Source organism: Amblyomma mixtum, chromosome 4 (assembly GCF_055824585.1).
Source record: "Amblyomma mixtum isolate Tamu chromosome 4, ASM5582458v1, whole genome shotgun sequence".
NCBI lineage: Eukaryota > Metazoa > Arthropoda > Arachnida > Ixodida > Ixodidae > Amblyomma > Amblyomma mixtum.
In genome coordinates, this window is record NC_143015.1 from 114,731,484 (window position 1) to 114,754,370 (window position 22,887).

Genomic DNA, 22,887 nt, shown 5'->3' on the forward strand with positions numbered 1-22,887 from the left:
CACAGTAACAACAACATGCTTTAATGCTTGTGCTGTTCATAGATTAGTAACTTCAACGTCCATCAGATGCAAGGCACTGCACTGTGTTTTGTTGTCCATGATGTGGCACCTATGCTTCCTTGAGGGCACTGTGCCTCCAGAGGGCAAGGCGCTTGTCGTAGAAGGAGCACGAAGCCAGGGTGTCGGACTCGGCCCAGTCGATGCCGTAGACCATGGAATGGTGACCGTTGAAGGTACACAAGCGATCCAGGATATCTGCGCATAGTGTTCAGTTGTGATGATCACTTGAAAATGCTCATAAAATCTTGCTGTGGGCAACGACCTACATGTTACATGTTACAAGAATCGGGAGATTACAATACTCTCACATAGTTGCGATACGCAACAGCCAATAGCATCACGTTTTATATTGTTCTCTGTCTTTTTCTCAGCTACAAATCACAGTCAACCTTTCGTTCTGGTGGCAAAGAAAGCTGAAGCATCACTCTTTCAAACGAGATCAAAGACTCAGCGCTGCGCTGGCTCTTTGACGCGACAAGCGATGCAAAAAGGGCATTTTCTAACGGATTTTCGCAAACTGTCTTGTCATGATTGCATCTTCACGTGTCAGTTTCTCATGAACTTTAGGGTATTCAGCCATGAAACTTTGCAATAAGATGGAAAATGATGAGACATATCTAACTGTGACAAAAAATGAAAAAATCAATGTTTTTTTCACGACTTTTTGGCTCCAAAGACCTGCGCTCCCTCTACTGCTCACAGAAACATGCATAGAGACGCCTACTTTTAAGTGTATTGCCTCTTCCAACTTCTGGCATGAATTAACAAAATACAAGCATTTGTGTGTAGCAGCACATTTCATACAGATGGCTGGAAAACCGTTTCATAACCCACATTATACTGGTGAATTCCATTTGCACAAAGTGAAGACCAAGCTGGATAAAAAAAATAGTGAAAGGTGTGCCTCAATCAGAAAACAAAAATGGGATCACGCAGGCACATGAAAGGGCGAAGACGAACTGATATAGGCTCAAGCGGTGGAAGGGAGAACTTTTTTTAGCATGCACTCAGTAACTGCTGTTTTCTGAGTGCAAACCATGCTTATTTATTTTTTTTAAGTGGATCTCTACATCTGTGATCCCTTCAATGCCTTTTCAAGTTGTAAAAATAAATTCAGTTCTTTAAGGGGGGACATGGGTCTTTGAGCATTTTTTTTTATTTACAGACCAAATGCAATGAAACTGCACAGACTTGTTTAGTTTTTTCTGCTGATTTCAAATATGCAATGTCTTTAGTTATAGACCAATTAGTTCCTGAGATATTAATATATATCATGCCATTGTCTGCTGAAACAATAGAAAAGAAATGGGCCACCAGAAATTTAATTTAATACGTGGTAGATGCTACAATGTGTGAGGAATGCAACGCTGGAAGCAGTTTTCAGTTTTTTGTCCGTGTGGACAAATGGGCTTAATAGTTAGTTTTCAAGGGAGTTGACCAGACATACAGTGCCAGAAAACATGACACACTTGAAAACTAACTGTTAAGCCCATTTGTCCACACGGACAAAAAACTGAAAACTGCTTCCAGCGTTGCATTCCTCACACATTGTAGCATCTACCCACGTATTAAAATTAAATTTCTGGTGGCCCATTTCTTTTTCTACTGTTTCAGCAGACAATGGCATGATATATATTAATATCTCAGGAACTAATTGGTCTATAACTAAAGAAATTGCATATTTGAAATCAGCAGAAAAACTGAATAAGTCTGTGCAGTTTCATTGCATTTGGTCTGTAAATAAAAAAACGATCTAAGACCCATGTCCCCCCTTAATGTGAATACTGTTTCACATTACGTGTACCTGTTCACTGGTTGTACTGCCAAAACTTCATGTTCCGTCTCATAGTGCATTAGCCAAGCCCAGCAGCAAATCGTGACAAACACAGCTGCAGTCTTCTACGTATTCTCAATACTACCAGGTGCACTGACATTCTTTTTCAGCACTAGCTACGCACATGAGTAAATTCAGAAAAGCACGTGCAAGCCGCAAATGCGGTGCATTACCTGTGGAGCTGTGAGCGAGCACGCAAGCCCCGCCGTGCATAGCAGCGACAGCCAGTAGGTGGCGGTGCTGTCCACTCCCCGACCTCCAACGAAGCCGCCAGGCACCGCCTCCGGCCTGACCCTCGGCCAATGGAGTAGAAAGACTGCGGCTGTCCCAGAGCAACACTCCCTCGTCGTAGCTGGGCAGAGAAACGCTGTATTCACTTCTAGAGCCAGCACACAAGGGCATAGCCAGCTTAGGTATTCCTTGCTGCTGCATAGCATTCAGGCTAATAGTCTAGCATGTGATCACCTTGGAGCTACCTTATTTCTGCAAAGTGAGCTATCTAATTCTCATTATAAAACAGCTCAGACAAGACAAGGACGGTGGAAAGAAACATAAAAAACGAGTGCTGACTTACAACTGTTGTACGTTTCTTTCCGCTGTCCTTGTCTTGTCTGCGCTGTTTTAGAATGAGTACCCACCAACTCGCCCAAACTTCTAATTTGAGCTATCTAACATAATTTTCCAAGCTAGTTGTAGCTCTAAGATTGGTACTGTTGTATTAGGCCTACATCTGTAAAAACAAAATTGACAGTCTTGTGATCTGAAGGCAAACCCCCTAAAATCCGTACTGTAGTATTAGGCCTACATTTGCAAAAAACAAACTTAATTTACAATCTTATGATCTGAAGGCAAACCTCCAAAGATCCGTACTGTTGTATTAGGCCAACATTTGCAAAAACAAACTTAATTTACAGTCTTCTTATCTGAAGGCAAATCTCCTGAAATTCGTACTTTGTATTATATGCAAAAACCCTGTGTGAATCTACAGTAGTTGCACTGAGAGTAGTTGAACAGAGTTTACATGCAACTTTGAGATGATGAGTACGAACCTGCCCGATGCCAGCATGTGCTCTTCGGAGGGGTGTGGGGCAATGGATGTCACCCCCATGGTGTGCCTGCAGCAGTGACAAGTGCAATACAGCTTTCTTGCCAGGAAGTGAAATGGCAGGCTTTGCAGGCTAATGCAGGGTTTTCTAGCAAACTTTTACAGCTTCCACGTCTTGTTGCTTTCAAGCATTGAAAGTCCCTTTCAATGCCCGAAATTTATTAAGGTGTTCAACACTTTTGGTTATGTTTATTGAGGCTTTTAGTGATGTTAATGCACTCGGGATGTGCTGTAATTCTGGGCTTCAGGTTGGTGCCATGTGTTGTCGAAATTGCTGTGAAAATGTAATTGTTTGGTAACCTTTACTTACTGAAGTAAATGCAGCTTGTTCCAGCACTGCATTGACAGTGCTAACTGACCAAATGGATTCGAACGCTGCATACATTTGACATACTTTGTAATGCCCATGCAGTGAAAATTTGGAACAAAATAGCTATGTACTATGTGGTAAGAATATGTGGTAAGGTATGTGGTAAGATTATCAGGACATATAGTTCTGTATAAATAAAATTAACGTATTGCACTAATTCCTCGGTATCCAAAAACAATGGCTACGTACATGCTCGGGCATGCAACCAATGAATCGACAAAATTCAAAACCATTCGATCACCACCTCGTGCAGCAGTGTGTCCTTCGAAATTCTAGACGGTTTCACTGGAAGGTTCAGGTTCTTCAGTGAGTAATCTTAAAGCAGACCTTCTCTGCTTGTGACATTAACACACTGACTGTGCTCTAATAAATATTTTGGGAAAGCCAGTTTGTGTAATATGCTGTAAGGACTTGGCATTCTTTTCAAAGCAGGAAAGTAAATCACATCTGTAGAATCTGTATTATCCGTTGCACATAAAGCATTTCATGGCTAAACAATCAGATGGAAGGTGTGCCACGAATGGTACACTGTTGCTGGAGCTGCCCTTAACAAATGTAAAAGTTACATTTGTGGGGTCTCTTTTGTGCTTTTTGCTTTTTTGTCTTCTTCTTCAGCCCTTCCTATGTTCTCTTTTTTGCACGAGAGCTGAATCACTGGCAAACACATCTTTCTTGACAAAGTGTGATGGGTCATTAAGTGCTACTGTAGAGCTTTCTTTAGCTACCTGCGAAGGGTGCGCGTCGCCTGTGCGGGACTACGCTGGTCCCAGCGGCAAAGGCGGCAGTCGTCCCCTCCTGCAAACAAATAAACATTTCGGGATTTCGGTTATTTCGATTTTTGGCAGTGTAGTGTACTACAGTTAACATTCATCAAGTTACTAGAGGATGACAATGGTATTGTACGAAAATTTGCACCAGTGTCGCGAGCCTTGTGAAAAGGGAGTTGGGGAGGTGCGTGAGTCACTAAACAGAGGCTTACTGACAAGACTGCTTAAGGTACCCACAAACTGCAAAACTGATGTCTATTTTTGTTTTTTCAAATGAGCATACTAACATTGTATGTACTATGGAAACTTTTTACTGCGCGTTATGGACATGGACAATCTCGTCGAAAAAGGGGGGGCTAGAAAAGATTAATGGAGAGCAGTGACCTGTAAAAGTAAACTGACTAACTAATGAGATTGTTCATTTAATGTACCATTCAAGATCCATTACTGCCGTGCATGTGCTTTTTTTTTTAAACTCCTTGCTCTTGTACCTGCTTGACGAGGCCTATGAGTCCTTTTACACTCTATTAAAATGGGGAAATGCAACCCAACATGAAGGGAAGGTTGAGAGGTCAACCAGAAGTGGACCCTGGTTGGCTACCCTGCACTTGGGGTAGGGGACAAGCGAGCAAGCATAGAAGGTGGAATAATGTAAATAGTAGAAATGAGAAGAACTCGACATTGTCATAACCTGCAGCACAAGTGTGACACTTGCAGGAAGTGTACAAAACAACACGCATTCACGGCTGACGAATAGCACCTCTGTGAAAAAAAAAAATAGTATCTGCCAACCAGCCTGGAAGCAGCAATTATTACTACAGAAGTGAAAATGCCAAAGACCCACTTTACACCCTTACCGGTGTAGAATACGTGTGGCTGGAAGGCGTCCCACACGACACACCAGGCCTCGAAGCCATGACACTGTATCTGTGCAACCGACTCTAAGGAGGCCGGGCCACGACTCACAAGCGACACGCTTCCATCTGAACAGCTCACGGCCAGGTCCTTTCCCCTGCATTGTACAATGCCAACCTCAAGCATCCACTGCTTGCCACTGTTTGGACTGATTTTCACCTCACAGGTGGTTAGCTACCTTCCGTTTGATTTATGCAGTGAAGAAACACTACCAGCTGACACTGAAACATGCATGAAGGAAGCATGAGTTACTCTCTCAATATCTCCTCACTTGTCCTGTGTAAAACACTTGTTTTACTCTTGTGCTCTTTTACCTAACAAGCAGGCCTCAGACAAACCAAATCAGGTGTCAGATACCAACTTTATAAAACAAACTCTGCCCTACGGATGAACTTGTATGAGAAAATATCCACAGTGGACTTATCGCTGCGACTGATAGCAAGTTAAATGTTCCTGCAATACGGCACCATGCACTTGCATAGCATTTGAGGCTATGCACCTCGAAAGGCAGTTTGCCAAGCACACTTTGGGGTTAAGTAGATGACCTGGGAGAAAGGGACAACAGACCCAGGTGCCCAAGCCACGGACAGTGCCAGGCAACTGGCAGCTTGACAGGAGGCCATGGTCTCCAGCTGCCGGTCTTTCATATGGAGCAACCTTACGGAGCCATCCGAGAGGGCAGCTGCCAGCAGGTCTTTCTCCCACTTAATGTCGAGCACGCCTGGCAGGGGACCCAAGCTGCACATCCGTTGGACATCTCCTCCGCCCAGCCAGTGGAAGGCATTCAGCGCACCCTCGCGCTCACCCACCTCCTGTAAAAAAAGTGCAGATGAAAAGCCGAGGCTCTCCAAGATTCTGAGGCCACTTGAACTTGATTCTAGATCTGGAAGCCATTCGACATTAATGCGAGGACAGATGGCTAGGAGAAACGAACGAAATGAGCCCTGACTTTGAGCCGAAATTCTAGTCTTATCGTAAAATCTCCACTCCGTTCTCTTGTTACCATCATCACTCTGTTCTCGAATTTACGACCAACTGGACCTGCAGTTCTGCTCTATTTAAGATTACCTTGATACAGAGAATATTGCTTCCAGCCCTGACTAAACCTTTCAGAAGATTTAAAGCAACCTAAACTGCACCTTTTAGAAGTCCCTACCCACCACCTCAGAGGCCCTGCCCACCACCCATGAGAAGCCCATGCAGCACTGCAACATAAAAGCAACAGCGTAATAGAACTCCAAGCCACAACAGGAAGGCAATCATTGTAGCAGCAAAATATACACTAGTACTGCTAATACAAAACTGTCACATTACCTCGTATGAATTCCTGTGGAATTTTTCAGGATTTTTCAAAGGTTTAAGTCGGCTGGGTGAGTTTTACTGCATTAATTTAGCATAACATAAATGTCTTGTGCTTTGTGCTGTGTTTCGCAAGGCTAGTTGCAGATAACAGGTCATTAAAATAAAGATAACAGTCAAAGCAATTACTTTAACGTGAGCTTGTTTTGCAGCTTAGTTTGCCAACTGTGCAAGCATCAAAGGAAAAACTGCCAGCCCACTTCCGTGTTTTATTTTAGTAGATTGTCAGAATGAAATGTTACTTCCATGTCCCATTCTGCAGCTTCTGATGTGACATAAAGAAAGATGACACCAGAGGTATGATAAAAAAAAAAATGTGTGAAGTTGTATGACATTCCGTGTGGCCTTATGTTCCTAGCTCAAGTTTAATGTTTGCTATCACCTTTTTAATAATCAGTGGGTGCTTATTATCGTAACAGAATATTGGTGCTTAGCACATTACCAAGCTCACTGGCACAGCGATTCCCTGTGGAGAAACACTTTACATCAGATTTTGATGAAGTGACGATGAAGCCCATTGACAATACCAACGTTGAGTAAATACGGGTGAACTGAAAAACTCGCGGAGATGCAGCGTCGTATGAAACTGTACATCGAAGCGATGAGGTTTAATTTTGCCGCTCGCAGAGAAACCACCCGCGACATCACGCCGTGACTCGCGCATCGCAGCAGAATGACTTCGGACATAAGACGCTGATGGCAAGATGCCTTACTTCGTTCAGTCTGTACATTCCGACGATGAAGAGATCTGGCTGAGCCGGGCAGAACTCGACGCTGTCAGCCGGCAGGTCGAGGTCAGTAGACCACAGTTCAGCTGGTTCCGCCATGACTGTACAGAAGTATCGGATTTGCTGATATTTAACTTTTCGGCGGATCTGCCTAGCGCGATCGCGCTGACCGCGCTAAGTTGCGCATGTCCCCGTATCACCGTGCCGCGTACAGACAGCGTTGGGGCCATGCGGCGTGGTCAGCATGGCTAGGGGGGCGCGACTGGAATAAATGAAACGTAGCTTGGTGTAGCACAATAATAGTGGTACTAGCGGTAGCAAGTCCAAATTCCTCGTCACAAATGCCAAAATACCGACAAAGCAGATGTATCTGTCACCTTTCTTTAATAAAATTGATCACGCCACGAGTAACCGCAGTAAAATATTTATTTTTATGGTTTACTTGTCTCAATGTAGGTGGCGCAACAATTGGTCAATATGCCAAATAAATGCGTGTGTTGCAGAGAAGTTTCGTTTTCGAGTTGCGGAGCAGGCCGCTTCCTGCGTCGTCTGCTCGTCACTGCAGCCGCCGCGAACGCTTTTGTCTCTATGCTTCTGCTGGCGTACGTGGACGCCGTGATCGGAGGCTGTTACTGGATTTTGCGGGTTCTGTAATTTTTTGGCAGATGGCGACACCAATCAACTTTGCAGTGACGATAGCTTTCTTTTTTTTTTTAAGGTCTGAGCTTGCCAAGAGCTCCAGCAGCCTCAAACCGCCTATTTGAACCAACGACTTGGGCATGGGATCGCGCGCTTACAGTGACAGCCTTGCACTCCTGCAAATCGTAGCTCTAATTAGGGAAAATGTGTTTTTGTACAAGATGGATTTCTAAACGCGATCCCATTATCGTACAGATGTCGAGACAAAAACGGAATGCAAAGTGAAAATTAGTATGCACCATTGCAATCAGCATGTGCAGGGTTTGGAGAGCACAACAATTCATACGAAAAACCCCGCACACCGAGTATGAGCGAAAAATACAAACGGTTGAGCGGGTGCAAGGACGCATTTATGCCCCGATTGCTTCGCACGTAAACTACATCCTACAACAAAGTACCGTTCGCTCCCGTTACGGCTGTTCCGACTCGGCGCGAGCTACCGAGGCCAATCTACATTGGCAAGGCGAGGAGGCTCATTAGCGGCAGAAGAAGCGCGTGTGCGTCATTCGCGGCTGGCAACCATGGGGAAGCCAGCCGTGCTGCTGTCATGGCGGCCGCGAGGTCGGGGCGGAGGAGTTTTGCTGCTGCCGTAGGCGTCACCGCGAGTCGCGACCACCGTCGGGCGGGCATGCTGCGGGGCCGCGGCGGCAATGTGGGCCGCTAGTCTAGGCGCGACATGGGCTCGGCCATGGGCAAGGGCGCCTCCCTGCTCGACAGCCTGCCGCCCAACCAGTCGCTGCACGTCGTGATGCTCGGCCTCGACTCGGCGGGCAAGACGACGGCGCTGTACAGGCTCAAGTTCGACCAGTATCTCAACACGGTGCCCACCATCGGCTTCAACTGCGAGAAGATCAAGGGCACCAGCGGCCGCGCCAAGGGCACTAGCTTCCTCATCTGGGATGTGGGTGGGCAGGACAAGCTACGCCCGCTGTGGCGCTCCTACACGCGCTGTACGGACGGCGTCGTCTTCGTGCTTGACTCCGTCGACGAGGAGCGCATGGAAGAGGCGCGCCTCGAACTGCAACGCGTGGCGCGGGAGAACCCGGGCGTGCCGCTGCTGGTGCTGGCCAACAAGCAGGACCTGCCGGGCGCTAAGGAGCCGCGCGTCATCGAGCGCCTGCTCGGTCTGCACGAGCTCTCCGCCAGTCACTTGTGGCATGTGCAGCCCGCCTGCGCCATCATCGGCGAAGGGCTCGACGAGGGCCTCGAGCGCCTCTACGACATGATCGTGCGCAGGCGACGGCTCGCCAAGCAGGCCAAGCGCAAACCGCGCTCCTAGGACTACTCCCCCGCCCAGTCCGGTGTGTGTGTGTGTGTGACTGACTGACTGACTGCTGAGGTGCTGTGTGCGCGATGCCGTGCAGCAGCAGCAGCCCGGACGGACGTCGATAATTGTAATTTTACCTCGCAGGGTGGTGGCGCCGCCCGCCGGAGTGCATTGCAGCAGCTGCGGTAGCAGCGGCAGCTCTTCCGAGAAACTTGGCCGCTGCGCCCGTCACCGCGTCGTGCTCCAGTTTTCTCTCGGCGGGTTGGTGCGCGTTCCAAAGTGTTCCTGTTTTTCATCCCCTCCTCCACCCAGCAACAACAACCTGCCCTCCACGCCGTGTGGTGTCGTAGTCATATTTCTTCCCATCGTGTTCCGGGGGCAAAGAGCTTCCGCTGCCGGTCGGCGTGCTGCTCGACGACGCGCGTTGTATGTATGTATACGCACAATTATTCGCTACGCCGCCGCCGCAATAAAAAAAAAGAAAAAGAGCGAGCATGACCCATTGATTTCTCTTCCGGCGAACTGAGGGCCGCTGCCGGTCACGTGCCTGCTAGCAGCCGGTCGTTATGGTGATGGGGAACAACAAATCTCGGGGGGTCGTCTGCATGCCTCCGTGGTAGGTCGGGCTCCGTGCGACGCATACCGCGGCCTGCTGTGGCGTGTAGCAACAGGTTCAGCTTGCACGGGACGCACACGACGACGCGGGTCCCGGCTCTGCACCACCGCCGGTGAGGAGCGGCAGCAACTGGCATTGCGACACACGCATACTATCACGTGTGCACCCCTTACAATACACTTCATACCCCACTTCGTCCGCATGTGTGCACATTGCGTGGGTTGGCTCTTTGTGTGGTCGTTTTCTTTTCTTTTTTTTTGCCTGCTGCTCGCAAAGCGAATGCGCCCAAGCGTGGAGCTTACGGTGTAGTGTTGCGCCCTGTGTGTCGTCTGCTACAGGTTAACAGAGCGGCTAGAAACCGCAGACGACACGACGCCCAGCGCGCCGCTAATTAGGTTGTGCTTGGGTCACGACCCTCGTGCAGTCAGTCGGTGGTGGGTTGGGTTATCAAGAAAGAATACGCGTTTCTTTTTCTTCAATAACGGCGAAGGGAATCTCAGTTTTGCTGACTGCAGCCGGCAGATTTACTTGGAAGATGTACTCGGCACTGTTGCTTGACTGTTGTCTGTGGCCTTCATCCATCACCTGCACCTTGCCAGCAGTGCATGGAAATGCGGTCGTAGCGCCTTACCCCTTATTGCGCTAGATCCAGAAACACTACAACTGGTTTAACGGCTGCTGTTCATGGCGTCGCCCTGGGCCAGTTTTGAATGGCTCCTTGCGCAAACATTATGCGAAGCACCAGCGAAACAAATGACACGGTACTCGGGACTTGAGCGCCATTCGAACGGATAGCACGTAGTACTGACTTCCAACCCAGCATTTGACGTGAGCGCTCTGTGATCCCTTTCCTCCTACAGACCGAGCTTGTCTTCCAGTGACAATGCTGCTCATGTGCTAACTATAGTTGGGCACAACTCAAGAACGAAGCGAAAGATGCCCCTTGAAGGAGGCGCCTTACAGCCAATGACGTTAACCGATTTCCATGACCTTGTGATTTATCCGATTAATCTGTGGTTATTCCCCATTTATCTGCCACCCCCACCAAATTCACGCTGGCAGGTCCAAGAGGATCGGTCAAAGGGGGATAATCGGTGAAGAAGGAGATTCGATCGACGCCCTTGGCTGCAGGGCCTCCTTTGAGGGGCACCTGCCGTTTCGTTCTTGAGTCGACGACGTCACGAGAATTGGTCGCCGCCATTGGCTGGAAGACCTCCGTTGAGGGTCATTGGCCACTTTGTTCTTGATTTGATTATACTTGCGCACAACTTTTTATGGCAATGCAACACAAGCTAGGCAGGAAGGGAACGAGACGGTCCTTTGTTTCCGTGCTGTCGGGAGCGGCTTATTCGGTCTGAGGGTGCGTAGGGGGGAAGTTGGAGAGGAAGGGCGCGTGGTACCTGGTGCTGAGGAGCCCACTCTACGGCACGCGGAAAAAGGACCGTTTTCTTCCCTTTCCTGCCTAACCTCTGCTGCATTGCCACAAAAAGTTCAACGTCGTCTTGATGCGTCGGTGTTCAGGCAGCCCTAGCAAAAAATTGAAAAAGGAGAAATGCCTCAACTCTGCCGCTATGTATAACGGGCATGGCGCAATGGGTGGCTCAATGGTTATGCTGTTCGGCTGCTGACCTGAAGGACGCGGGTTCGATCCCGGCCGCAGCGGTCGCATTTCATGAAGGCGAAATGCTTTAGTCGGATAGAACTTAGCGCAACTGCTTTTCCCCGTCAAAGGACGCCTTCCAGTCAATGGCGCCGGGCGATTCTAATGACTCCCCTCCACAATGCTCCAAAGCGACTCCACAATAGAGAGAGGGATCTATCCCTGACCATGGAGGGGAGGGAATATCCCCTTTCATCTACCACTCCCTACTTTGTCACACTAGCAGTGTCATGAGGATCGGCCGACGCCATTGACGGTCTTTTGACAGCGAAAGGGGGGGGGGGGGGGGGGGAGGCGTGTGAACTGAGACAGGACGAAGCCTTGCGGACCATTGTTGTGACAGCTGTAAACGGAGCAACGCAGTTCGATGACACGATCACGGCGACGGGGCCATTTGATCCGTGGGTTAAGCTCAGCTTCTCTTGATCCCAGCTTATTACCGTAGCTTCAGTGCTCGCTACTCGTGGTTAATCTAATCACCGTATAATGAGACATATACCTATGAATTAGAGGACTTCATATCGGCGCTATGGTAGTCTGTTAGAAGACGGCTGATCACATCATTTTTTTTTAAAGAGCGTTTGCTCTTACTCATCACGTTTCGAGATTTCGTGGGGTCTGCTACCGCCCTGAGGTCACAGCGCCATTTGTGGTAGCAACTAGAAAATAGCACATCTCGCATTGAGACTTGTATAGAGCCGTCTACAATAGCATTGTAGAAACAACCACCTGCCGCGTGAACAAGCAAGCCAAGCTTGCGGACTGGGTGGGAAAGGTCACCCTCCGTTACGGGGCCATTCATCCCTCCACATTGATCTTTTAGATCAATAAAGTTTCTCCAATCCAATCAATGATGACGTCACTGTCCAAACGGTGGATAGACGTGGAACTATGTGAGTATGACGTCAGGGGACGTTTTTTTTTTTTTTCCTATCAATTCAAGTAAACCAAACAGCTAACGCTCGTTACCTCAACGTCTTCCAGACGGTGGCGGCCTTTTTTGTCAGAAACAGCGACCCTTGTCTACATCAGACCATCCAGCTGAGCAAGAGGGCGGGATGTTTGGCTAGTCCGTGCATATCTATAAGTAGGGACACGGTCGCAAATACAACCGCAAGATAGGAGACATGGACAGTGCTTATCTTGCGGTGTTTGCGCTGGCCTGACTGGAAAGGGTCAAGCTGGGACGAATGAAGGCGCGAGTGATATAGTCGAATACAACTCAAGAACCAAGCGGTTTTTCCCTGTCAAAGGACCCCCCTGCAGCCAATGGCGTCGGTCGATTCTCGTGACCCTGCTAGTGTGACAAAGCAGGGAGCGGCAGATGAAAGGGGATAGTCCCCCTTCCCTTCATGGTCAGGGATAGTTCCTTCTCTCCGTTGTCAAGCTAGCAGGTTCACGAGAATCGGCCAAAGTCATTGGCTAGAGGGGGGGGGGGGGGTTCTTTGGTTCTTTGTTGGGGAAAAACTGCTTCTTGATTTGTATCCGACTATAGTGCCTTCTAGCAGCCTCCAACACATCATCATCAGCCTGACTACGCCCACTGCAGGGCAAAGGCCTCTCCCATCTCTCTCCAATTAAGCCTGTCCTTCGTCAGTATCCCCGTAAATATCTTAATCTCATCCGCCCACCTAACTTTGTGCCGCCCGCTGCTACGCTTGCCTTCTCTGGGAATCCACTACGTTACCCTTAAGGAGCAGCGGTTATCTTGCCTCCACACCACATGTCCTGCCCAAGCGCATTTCTTCCTTTTGATTTCGACTAGGATGTCATTAACGCGTTCGTTCCCTCACCCAATCGGCCCGCTTCCGATCTCTTAAAGTTACACCTATCTTTTTTCTTTCCATCGATGGCTGCGTTGTTCTTAACTTAAGCTGAACCCTCTTTGTGAGTCTCCTCATTTCTGCCCCATAAGTGAGCACCGGTAAGCTGTTATATACTTTTGTCTTGAGGGATATTGGTAAAGCTGCCATTCATTATCGGAGAGAGCCTGCCATATGCTCTCCACCGCATTCTTATTCTTCTAGTTATTTATGATCCGGATCTGCGGTCTTGCTACTTCTTCAACACATTGGCTTTCAAAAATTTTGCTGCATATCCTGATGCTCCAGGAAAGCGCGGGCGCGATCGTTTTCGCGAAGGTGAATAATTAACATAATTAACACCCCATACCAGTTCCGTTAATCTTGGCCGCAAAATGCACCTAGATTGCCGCTAATTAGCGTGGCATACAACCACAGTCCATTAAGTACAAAGAGCGCTTTTTTTGATCAGGGCTCTTTCAGAAAGGCAGAAAGACCAGCATTCTTATCGTTCGCCAAACCTTCCGAGGTGTGCCTGGAATTTCCGCTCTGAGCAAAGAATGTAATTTGCCTTGAAAAAACAAAACATTAATTTTTACCACTCTCAGCTTTTACCTTCGTGTCTTCAAATATTTTATAACAGGCAGCTCTGGTATAAATAAGCACGAACAACATTAAAGGGAACGTGCATGCAATTATGCTATCAGTCATAAGTACTTACGATGCAGAAAAATAATTTCGTTACTGAGTGCCAGCAACGCGCTGTCTTCTATATATTGTTCGCGATTCTATATATTGTTCGATCGCAGCAGCAGCTATTGCGATGGCGGGATGAAAGAGAATAAGATACAATTGCTTGTTGCGTTGTGTTTAGGTCTGTTTGTTACTGCAAATAAAAACTTGGCGGTCGATTTGCGTAGTTGGGCCAAATACGAATTAGGTTTCATTCGTTTCCCCACACACCCTCTTGTTTTTCTGAAGGCACCCCTGAACCCGTAATGAGCTGTTTTTTTTTTTTTTACAGACAGCGGGGAATTTTTATCTTAGTCATGAACGTTGACGGTCGTCATGAACGTTTCTACCTTCCAATTCTACCTCTGCATGGCTCGACGTAGCTGCCACCGTGACGTCGCCGGGCCCCTTCTGATCTGTGCGCTAACTTCTTGAAGGCAGTCGCCGCCGTACCGCGGCCCGCGCTCCGCCTTAAGACGCCATGGTTCATGGGTTAATGCCCATATATGAAGGACTGTTCTTTCTCTACTTAACCTTCATAGATCCCTGGGAGTCCTTGTACCTCTCCTTGGCGCAGTGGTGCAGCGGTTAAGCGGGGCGCCACTGCCCTGCTATGGCAGGTGCTGCGCTCTTTGCAGCTTATGAGACCCAGGTTGCTCTTCCCGAGAAACCTCCCTCGACCAATCATTAATTGAACTGGCACCATTCATGGTTGCCAGATTACCAGGTGTATCATCATCATCAGCCTGACTACGCCCACTGCAGGACAAAGGCCTCTCCCATATCTCTCTATCGGTTAACTTGCCTTCGCCTTGCATGCCCTCTCCAAGCCCATTTCTTCTTCATTTCGACTATAGATGTCATTAACCCGCGATTGTTCCCTCACCCTCTCTGCCCTCTTTCTCTCTCTCTCTCTCTCTCTCTATACAGCAGGTTGCCCACAACCCGTTGGGCAGCCTGCCACAAAGCAGGCTTCAGTCTTCAGGCTTCACGACTTGCCATTACTCGAATAGTAGAAAGACAAGATCCGGCTCCTTGCACCTACCATGTTTACACAGATTCACAAGCAGCGTACACCGCCTGCCGCGCAGGGGGAGCTGACTATGCCGTTCTCAACACTATTAGAACAGAAGCCCGTCGCCTGCGAGAGGGGGGCTACACTGTCATTATCAAATGGATTCCTGCACACGAAGGAATCATTGGAAACGAAAAGGCACACCAGGCAGCGCGCGCAGCAGCTCTTTCCGCACCTTTGCCTGGATCCACATTCGTTTCCGTTTCTTGGCCCCCTGATGACGTTGCGCACCCGTCGTCGCCCCATATGGGTAGGGCGGAGACATGGCATCGCGCACAACGCTATCGTCGCAGCATACTCCAGCACTTGGCCAACCCTGAGCAACTATATCGCCGTCCACATAGCTCATTAAGGAGAGTGGAGGCTGTGCTCCTTCGCCGAGCCCAGACCGGCCAGCTTCTATCACCAGCGAAGCTGCACCTCATAAACCCGCCCCGACTCCTCAGTGCCCGACGTGCCCTGCCAGAGGCACGGCCGAACATCTCCTGTGGAGCTGCCCTACCTTTGACGCAGTACGGGAGAGAGCACTCAAGTCCCTGGGCGGGCTTCGACCTGGAACCCTGCAGGAATGGGTCGATCCGCCATCGCACATCGGGCCATCAGACGCACTCCGGCTCTGGCGAACTTTTCTTTCCTACTTCAAGGAAGATGAAGGGCCAGGCCATCACTTCGCGGAGCCGACCTCGGGACGACACTACCTCGAGGAAGAAGCGGACACCGGTCCCCAACCCGCACTCCGACCTTCACCCCCACCCCCACCCCCATCCTCACCCCCACCCTTAACCACTCCCCCAACCCAACCTCCATGAAGCACCTTAGTTCTGCCGCAAGGTATCGGCCTACGAAATGCAGAAATAAAGACGTTTAAAAAAAATGCGGGGAATGGCCACTATAAGTGCGAGCGCACTTTTTAAAAAGAACAGAGGATCACCTGTCTACATTATGTGTTGGCAATGCGATAACATTAGAAACCGTCTGTCTTTACCGGAAGTGACGTCACTTCCCTTCAGCCAATGGCAATACTCTCGTCTGGTGACGTCTCTTTCCTCCAGCCAATCAGAATGTTTCAATTCGTTGACCTCACTTCCCTCCAGCCAGTGCGCGAATTTTACGACCGACGACGCATTTGGCTCCATGGGATCTTAATTCTATCGCATTAATATACGTCTGAATATCAATGGCATAACGTTATTAAAAAAACATGCAAAATCTGAGTGGGCGCTGTTTTCCAGAAACATTGAGTAGTTGAAGTTCATTCACATTTTCCCGAACCATGTGAAAGTTTCTTGTTTAAAAGCAGTCAATACACTTAAAGGGGGCTGTGGAAACCGCTTTAGAGATCGATCGATTAGCGGTATAGATGTCGGCTGACATTTCAAACAGCACGGGGCAATCTCTAAACGGGCGTGAATCTTCCAGAGTCGACAGCTGCTACAGATGTTCCGGAAGACAAGAAGTTTCGACCACTTCGTCGCTCGCGTTTTCTCTCTCTCTATATTTTATTTCAAATCGATCTTCCTTTGTCTCTCTGCCGTTGCCTCGCCGCGTTGTTTTCGCCTTCGGCACGCAACATGCTACTCTGTGCCACGACCGCCAAACAGCCTGACGTGACGGCGTCCCAGAGCGGCGGCTCCTGGGGGAACAAAAGCATATGCTTCTATCTACGCGAACAAAAGCTTGTCGCGGCCGCCTGTGCTCCGCTGCCATCGACGCACCCGTACCGTCGTGCACAGCTTTCTTGAATAATAGCTTGGTGACACGTGACCGAGGAATGTCGATGATGTAAGGTGGCGGCGTACCGGTAGTCCGTGACACAGAACATGCCGTTCGACCCGGCTCGGAGGGGCCTCGCCACCGCATCGACCGACCGCTGTGCGCTTCGTCTCGAAGCCGTGCAGCGTGATGAAAGCCGCAGCTGACCTCGGCTAATCAGGAGCCGAACTGGCGGAGCTGTTCGCGTGCGGGGACGGCTTGGATTGGCCGCGAGCCCCACGCACTGGCCAATCAGAGTAGCCACACTGAGGCACCAGCCAAGCACGTGCGAGCAGCGCTGCGACTTGTGATTAGGCGAAGACTATACCTGCTTTGCGTAGTGCTGCGTGGTTTCAAGCGATGAGGAGAGAAGAAAACATTTAGCTGCGCCCATAGCGTGCCTGATTCGCATCACCTCTTTGGCGTGCATTTCTATAGAGTGGAGCGGCCTGTATACGTATGCCGCTTGCAGGCTGAAAGCACAGCCAGTCACATCTAGCTGGCAGAAGACTCTGTTCTGGCTTACCTAGAGGCCCGTGTACTGTGCGATGTCAGTGCACGTTAAAGAACCCCAGGTGGTCGAAATTTCCGGAGCCCTCCACTACGGCGTCCCTCATAGCCTGAGTTGCTTTGGGACGTTAAACCCCATAAACCAAACTAAACCAAACCACTAGTTTTGAACTCGTGTTCTTCAAAACATGACACCTGTTGGCGAAGTCGCACACATCGGTCGGTCGCATGCTTTTGATTCTGCACTGTAAACAGAAAGGAGTAAACAGGGTGTTAACAGTGAGTAAACAGCCTCTAGCATATACCCTTCTTTAAAGGGTGTGCGCTAGAGGACAACTTACTCCCTTTTTTACTCCCATATAGGTGTATTTTTGTTTAGAGTGTGTGTAGCAGGGATGGCCGTTCAATTAGGAGGCTGCAGTAAAACCGGATTCCGCCTGTTTGTGTGTTATGATGCGAAGCATATTAACGTAGGTTTTGGGCCTTCGCGCGACGCCCGGCGGTGGCCACCATTGACCTTGAAGTGAGATCACATGATGTGACGTCACGTGATGACGTCACACCTGCTGCAGGTGGGGCCTCATACAAAGCCACCTAGACTAGACAAGGCCTGTTCACTCCTTCTTTCCACAGGGGCCTACGTCACACTAGTTGCCCGACCGCGAAAGGCTTTGCCGCGAACGATGGGGAGACTTCTGTGAAACGCAGGCGGATGCAGCACAGGAGCATGGCACCTGGGAGGCGACGCGGGTGGATCCAAAGCCACCTAGACTAGACAAGGCCTGTTCACTCCTTCTTTCCACAGGGGCCTACGTCACACTAGTTGCCCGACCGCGAAAGGCTTTGCCGCGAACGATGGGGAGACTTCTGTGAAACGCAGGCGGATGCAGCACAGGAGCATGGCACCTGGGAGGCGACGCGGGTGGATCGTGCCACTGTGGTTAGGTTAGGCAGCCAACGTACTGACATTTCTCTTTTCCGGCTTCTCGGTTTTCGAGCTGCACGTCGTCAGACTGTTTTCTCTTCACTTGTGTGCGTTGAAACCATGATCTGGTGCTGAAGCAAAACACACTCATTTTAAAACCGCACCAACATAGGCCGGTGCCGTGTGCATGGGCGCCACGGAAATTACGACGGTGGCCAAAAAGTTGGGGTGTTTAATTTTCCCAAGAATGCAGCTCGCAGAAAACTTTGCTGATACTAGTTCCTCGCTAGGATTTTACGCCAACCATGCGTTCCAAGATAAGTAACTGCAATTTAACCGCTTTTGATTGCGTATCTTATGTTCTATAAAGCCCAACACTAAACAAAAGCGTTAGTTCTTGAATAGTGGCTTCGAGAGGACTGCATGGTGTAACAAATAAGCTTCCTCATACAGTTAGGCGAGCTCATTTTTATGAGCAAGACTTCATCCCAAGTTCTCACATGATGATAAACAAACGGGAAGAATCATGCAGCCCAAGCGCGATGGTTTCAAATTCAAAAGGACGAAGTGTGTTCGGTGTTCCCCAATCGCTCATCGTACTTTTCTTCTACACCTTCATCTCGCGAGTCCACAGCAAGAAAGAGAGCACGTTGGGAAAATGACGCTATCCGGCAAGCCATCAACAATTCTATCAAGGCAAGCGAGGAAGAAAAACCCCCAAATTCAGTGTCATCGTTTGAAGTATTGCAAATCAAGCTAGTCAACATTTGCGACACCAAGTTTCGGACAGTCACTGCGAACGAAAAGTCCTCAATGTTTCTTAGTTTAAAAACTGAGCCGTCTCCATATATGTGAAATGTGCTGTCACAGTCCTTCCGGATCTGACAATATCTTTGACTATAGGCATGGTGAGGCTGCACTAACTAGCATTGAAATTCAAGAATGCCGCCATTTAGGCTAGCAATCGGAAGTTAGCTGCCAGGCAGCTTAAAAAAATTAAACAATTGAAATATCTTAATGCTAGGCACCGAGAGCGATAAAATGCTCACATAGTCTTCAGGTTACTTTTTTCCATGACTGAATTGTTTTTGTTTATTTCAATGTTGTGCACGTCATCCGCCTTCGAAAATGGCAAAAAAACGCGGTTTTTTTAAAAAGCAGTACAATACATGAGATTCGGCTAGATACTGGATTTCATGCATTCTACTGCAATTCACTGCTGATGCCTCCGAAATAATATTTTGGTCTTAATATGAACTAACTGATATGAAGTGAAGAGAAGGAACTGTAGCAATGCAGTGCTTTGTCACAAGTATTACCATCGAACTATAAAATCGAATCACTTAGCTACAGCACGAAGTGTATCGCGAGGGTCACGAAAGAAAACAAATTATGGTGAGTTAACACGGTAGATATAAAACGAAATTAAGCAAGCGGTTAAAAAGCTGTTCTTCAGTCGCTAACTCATGTTTATTGTCTCATTACTGCAGCAATTTGGCCTCGGATAGTAAAATAATGCGCTGAAAACTGCCGGCAAACCCCCGCAGCGGCGAGCGGAGGACGGGCAACTAGCGTGACGTCACAGAGCAAGCGGAGAGGCCTTGAGTAGTCTAGGTGGCTTTGCCTCATATCGCGCCGTCGCACGTCGCCCGGCGGAGGCCTCCACGCTTCGGTTCCCGCCGTCGCGCTCGACGCGGCGGCGGCGCCACCATCGCTGCATCACGTGATATGTGACGTCACGCCAGGGATGAAGCGGCGCGCGCCCGCCGTCGCGTCAGTCTCTGTGCCCGCAACCGCGCCAGCGTCTTTGCGCCGGGCGTGTATGCGGTCAAGATGACTCCAAACGCTAAGGACGTTATGCAAAACGAATCAGTGGGGAAACAGTTTAGACTTGGTGTTGTGTAGAAATGCTCAAAGACAATACAGAATAAGTGACGTGCAAACCAAGAGTCATGCATTTACGGACCATAAGAGTGTGTTTGTCGGGCTGCAAAGAATAAAGTACGACGATTAACCTAAAACCACGTCTCCGTTACTTAGCCCCATCCACACTGAGGCAGCTGCTTAACATGCTTCGCATCCACTGGGCTTAACCTTGATAAGCCTCCAATTTAATTATACACAACACCAAATGTCCCGAGGACGTCCTAAAGTGGTCCAAAGGTTTTCATCCCGAGTATTTTTTGAATGCAGCACTGCCAAACGTCCTTATAAGGATGTCCACAGCTTGCACGTTGCATGGATGACGGGTGGATGGAAATTTCTCCAACGGGCTATCGCGGGACAATACTGTTTAATTGAACTGAATTCAAGTCAGCTTTATCTTCTTCATGCGCCTTTCATTAAATATAAACTGCAGTTTGAATGAAAAGAAACTTGTCTGCAATAGTGATCTAATCAAGAGAATCATTCAGACCCCAAGAAATGATGTTCTGCGCATTTATATCTTAAAATATGTGTGCTGTTTAACCAGGTCTTATGTACCGCGTGTTTCTGATGGTGTCTCAGCGCTATATTCCTGGACCACAGTAGATGTACAGACGTGGAAAGCTTGTCAGAAGTACCGCTGCCAAGCAAATGAATCAAAATTTTCGAGCAGGTACTGGTTTTCAAAGCCATTACTTGCACTGAATCGAAACCGCATAGATTCACGAGCGATAAAAGCCTGAGCGTCGTGTTCCTTAGAAGGCAGCTTGCTTAACATTTATCTTTTGTTCCGCAACACACCGCTCAGGCGCTAGACAAGCCTGCTGACGTCTGTACTCTGAATTTGCCATTCAGGCGGCAGAACAAAGTTCAGAGAGATTTATAGCCATCACTGCATGACGAGACTACGCGAACAACGCGTGGGGACCTGCGAAGGTTCTTGCTGCTCGTGGCCACAAACTTCTGAGAATTTTGTTTTTGTGAGCATAAAAGAAAGAAAAAAGAAAGCAGTTTTACTATTGCTGAGAATGCTGCCCGCAAAAGTTCGTGATCACGGCGGCGTCCCGCATTTGAGCAATGCCGAAAGCAAAACGTCCACATATACTATATCGATATCCGTTGCTGTTCTGACGTCCATGTACTATATCGACGTTCATGACTGTTTGGACGTCTAAGTGTATTTTTAGCGTTGAATTAATTAACCTTAATTAATTAATTAACCTCAACAACCAAAAATTTCCCACGGCAACATTTTGTCACACTATCTGTCACAATCACACTTTCACACATTCATCTTCGGAGAATGACGTAATCGTACGGACAAAATTTTGCGGACACTTTTTGCTGACGCGACAGAGCCATATAATGCTTTCGCATTAATAATTAAGCAAATAACGTACATTCTCTGAGCCAATTCGTCACCTTACGTCCCGTTCTGAAAACAGACTAAAAACGTCCTCCGGCTGGGTAAGTGTCTCCTGAGTGCATTGACGCCAGACAACAGGAACAGGCCAGGACTTGTTGAGGATCAGAAGAGGACATCCACACTATGGCACAGTGCCCTAAAGAACATCTTCAGGACGTCCCCAGGATGTCGTGTTGTCTAGTCAGCGCATCAGAGTTCGTCTGCAACCTGCTTAGGCGGTTAGTGAATGCGTGATACGGTCTCTTTTGTGAATCCCTACTCGGCGTACTTCTAACTTTTCTCTCGTGGTCGACTGACTACTCCTGCAGCTCGAAAAACGAGTCACTGATCTAGGCGTAGATTCTTTTCAGGCGGCAGCGCCGCTCGTCTTAACGAGCTCAACGAGCAATACGTTCTGTGGCCTCGCACTGTCGAGAGAGATTGGCGCGACAGTTGTGCAATATCTGTCGAGCTCTATTTTTTACCCTGCGCGGCGTTCCACTGGAACGTCTCTCTTTTCTCGATTGGCCTGGATAAAAGGCGCCGTGAACGACGCTGCACTCAGACTTGCATCAAGCTTATATGGATATACTGGACATGTATGTACATAAACGGACGTACTGGTCCACAACAGGTCCAGTACTTAGATCTGAGCGTTAGAACAGTGAGGGAAATGGGATTGACCTGCGGAGTCTTATAGGTCGTTTTCGCCGTGGCATCCGTGGCATCTACACTGCGGATGCCATGAAGACAAGCACGAATCCAGGCGGTGCTTATTCGCACCACCTGGACTAATCCGAGGTCCTCAGTTGTGTTCATTGTGTAATCCTTCATACACCGCCTAAACAGAGCGGATACTCTCACTCTGAACGAAAACACGTGAATACAGTAAAACTCAGCGCTACAGCGAAATAACAAATGGCTGTTTTAATCCCATTCTTTTTTTTTTGCGGGGGGGGGGGGGGGGGGGTCATACGACTGACCTTTGGGTACTTGACCTTTGACCTTTGATTTGAGACACTGGGGCACCACATCCTTGACATCTGAGACATTGAGCACCACACCGACAATGACCTTCAATGCCTCACTAGGTCAAACCACACTTAACTGCATGGTGGTAGGTCCCAAGCTATGGTAGTATGACCACGTGATCATATGACTATGAACATTGGGTACCTGACCTTGGTATTTCATTTAGACAGTGGAGACCGTACTTAACAGAGCTTAACCTATCTTTCATAGCCGGTGCTATTTGAGGTATGTCCTCGTGACGGTTTGCGCTTTTCCGAATAAAATATGCCTGGCTATTGCATTCCCATGCAGTCTGCAATACTAGGGCACCAGTTTTCGTTTATGTAGGTATATACACTCACGCTGTAA

The 22,887-nt window shown here is 48.5% G+C and overlaps 3 protein-coding genes across 4 annotated transcripts in view; 2 read left to right on the forward strand and 1 right to left on the reverse strand.

The window, feature by feature from the left end:
• LOC149347976 (diphthine methyltransferase) lies at window positions 1-9,365 on the reverse strand. The gene is made up of 8 exons (XM_089587812.1): window positions 9,242-9,365; window positions 7,124-7,239; window positions 5,619-5,863; window positions 4,994-5,148; window positions 4,095-4,164; window positions 2,944-3,009; window positions 2,068-2,246; window positions 1-255 (listed from the first exon to the last, which is right to left on the reverse strand). The coding sequence occupies exons 2-8, from the start codon at window positions 7,235-7,237 to the stop codon at window positions 110-112; spliced, it is 975 nt and encodes a 324-aa protein (XP_089443938.1). The 5' UTR covers window positions 7,238-7,239; window positions 9,242-9,365; the 3' UTR covers window positions 1-109.
• Window positions 8,336-9,596, forward strand: LOC149347977 (ADP-ribosylation factor-like protein 4A). Its single transcript, XM_089587813.1, has one exon. It carries the CDS (start codon window positions 8,514-8,516, stop codon window positions 9,114-9,116), a length of 603 nt encoding a protein of 200 aa, XP_089443939.1. The 5' UTR covers window positions 8,336-8,513; the 3' UTR covers window positions 9,117-9,596.
• LOC149347978 (uncharacterized) overlaps window positions 9,413-22,887 on the forward strand; it is a 25,523-nt gene continuing 12,048 nt past the window's right edge. Inside the window, exon 1 of one of the 2 annotated variants that reach the window (XM_089587816.1) lies at window positions 9,413-9,534. The gene's annotated coding sequence lies outside the window, so the exon portion shown is untranslated. Of the gene's footprint in view, window positions 9,535-9,696; window positions 9,833-22,887 lie in introns of those variants that run through there. The other variant, XM_089587815.1, reaches the window with a different exon arrangement.

Excerpts from the sequence above, each read along its gene's own strand:
- LOC149347976 (XM_089587812.1), bottom strand. The coding sequence starts at position 7,237 with ATGGCGGAACCAGCTGAACTGTGGTCTACTGACCTCGACCTGCCGGCT. Across the intron at positions 5,864-7,123 it reads GAATGTACAGACTGAACGAA|GAGGTGGGTGAGCGCGAGGG; the intron begins GTAAGGCATCTT and ends CTTTTTTTACAG. Across the intron at positions 256-2,067 it reads GCTCGCTCACAGCTCCACAG|ATATCCTGGATCGCTTGTGT; the intron begins GTAATGCACCGC and ends CACTATGCGCAG.
- LOC149347977 (XM_089587813.1), top strand. The coding sequence starts at position 8,514 with ATGGGCTCGGCCATGGGCAAGGGCGCCTCCCTGCTCGACAGCCTGCCG.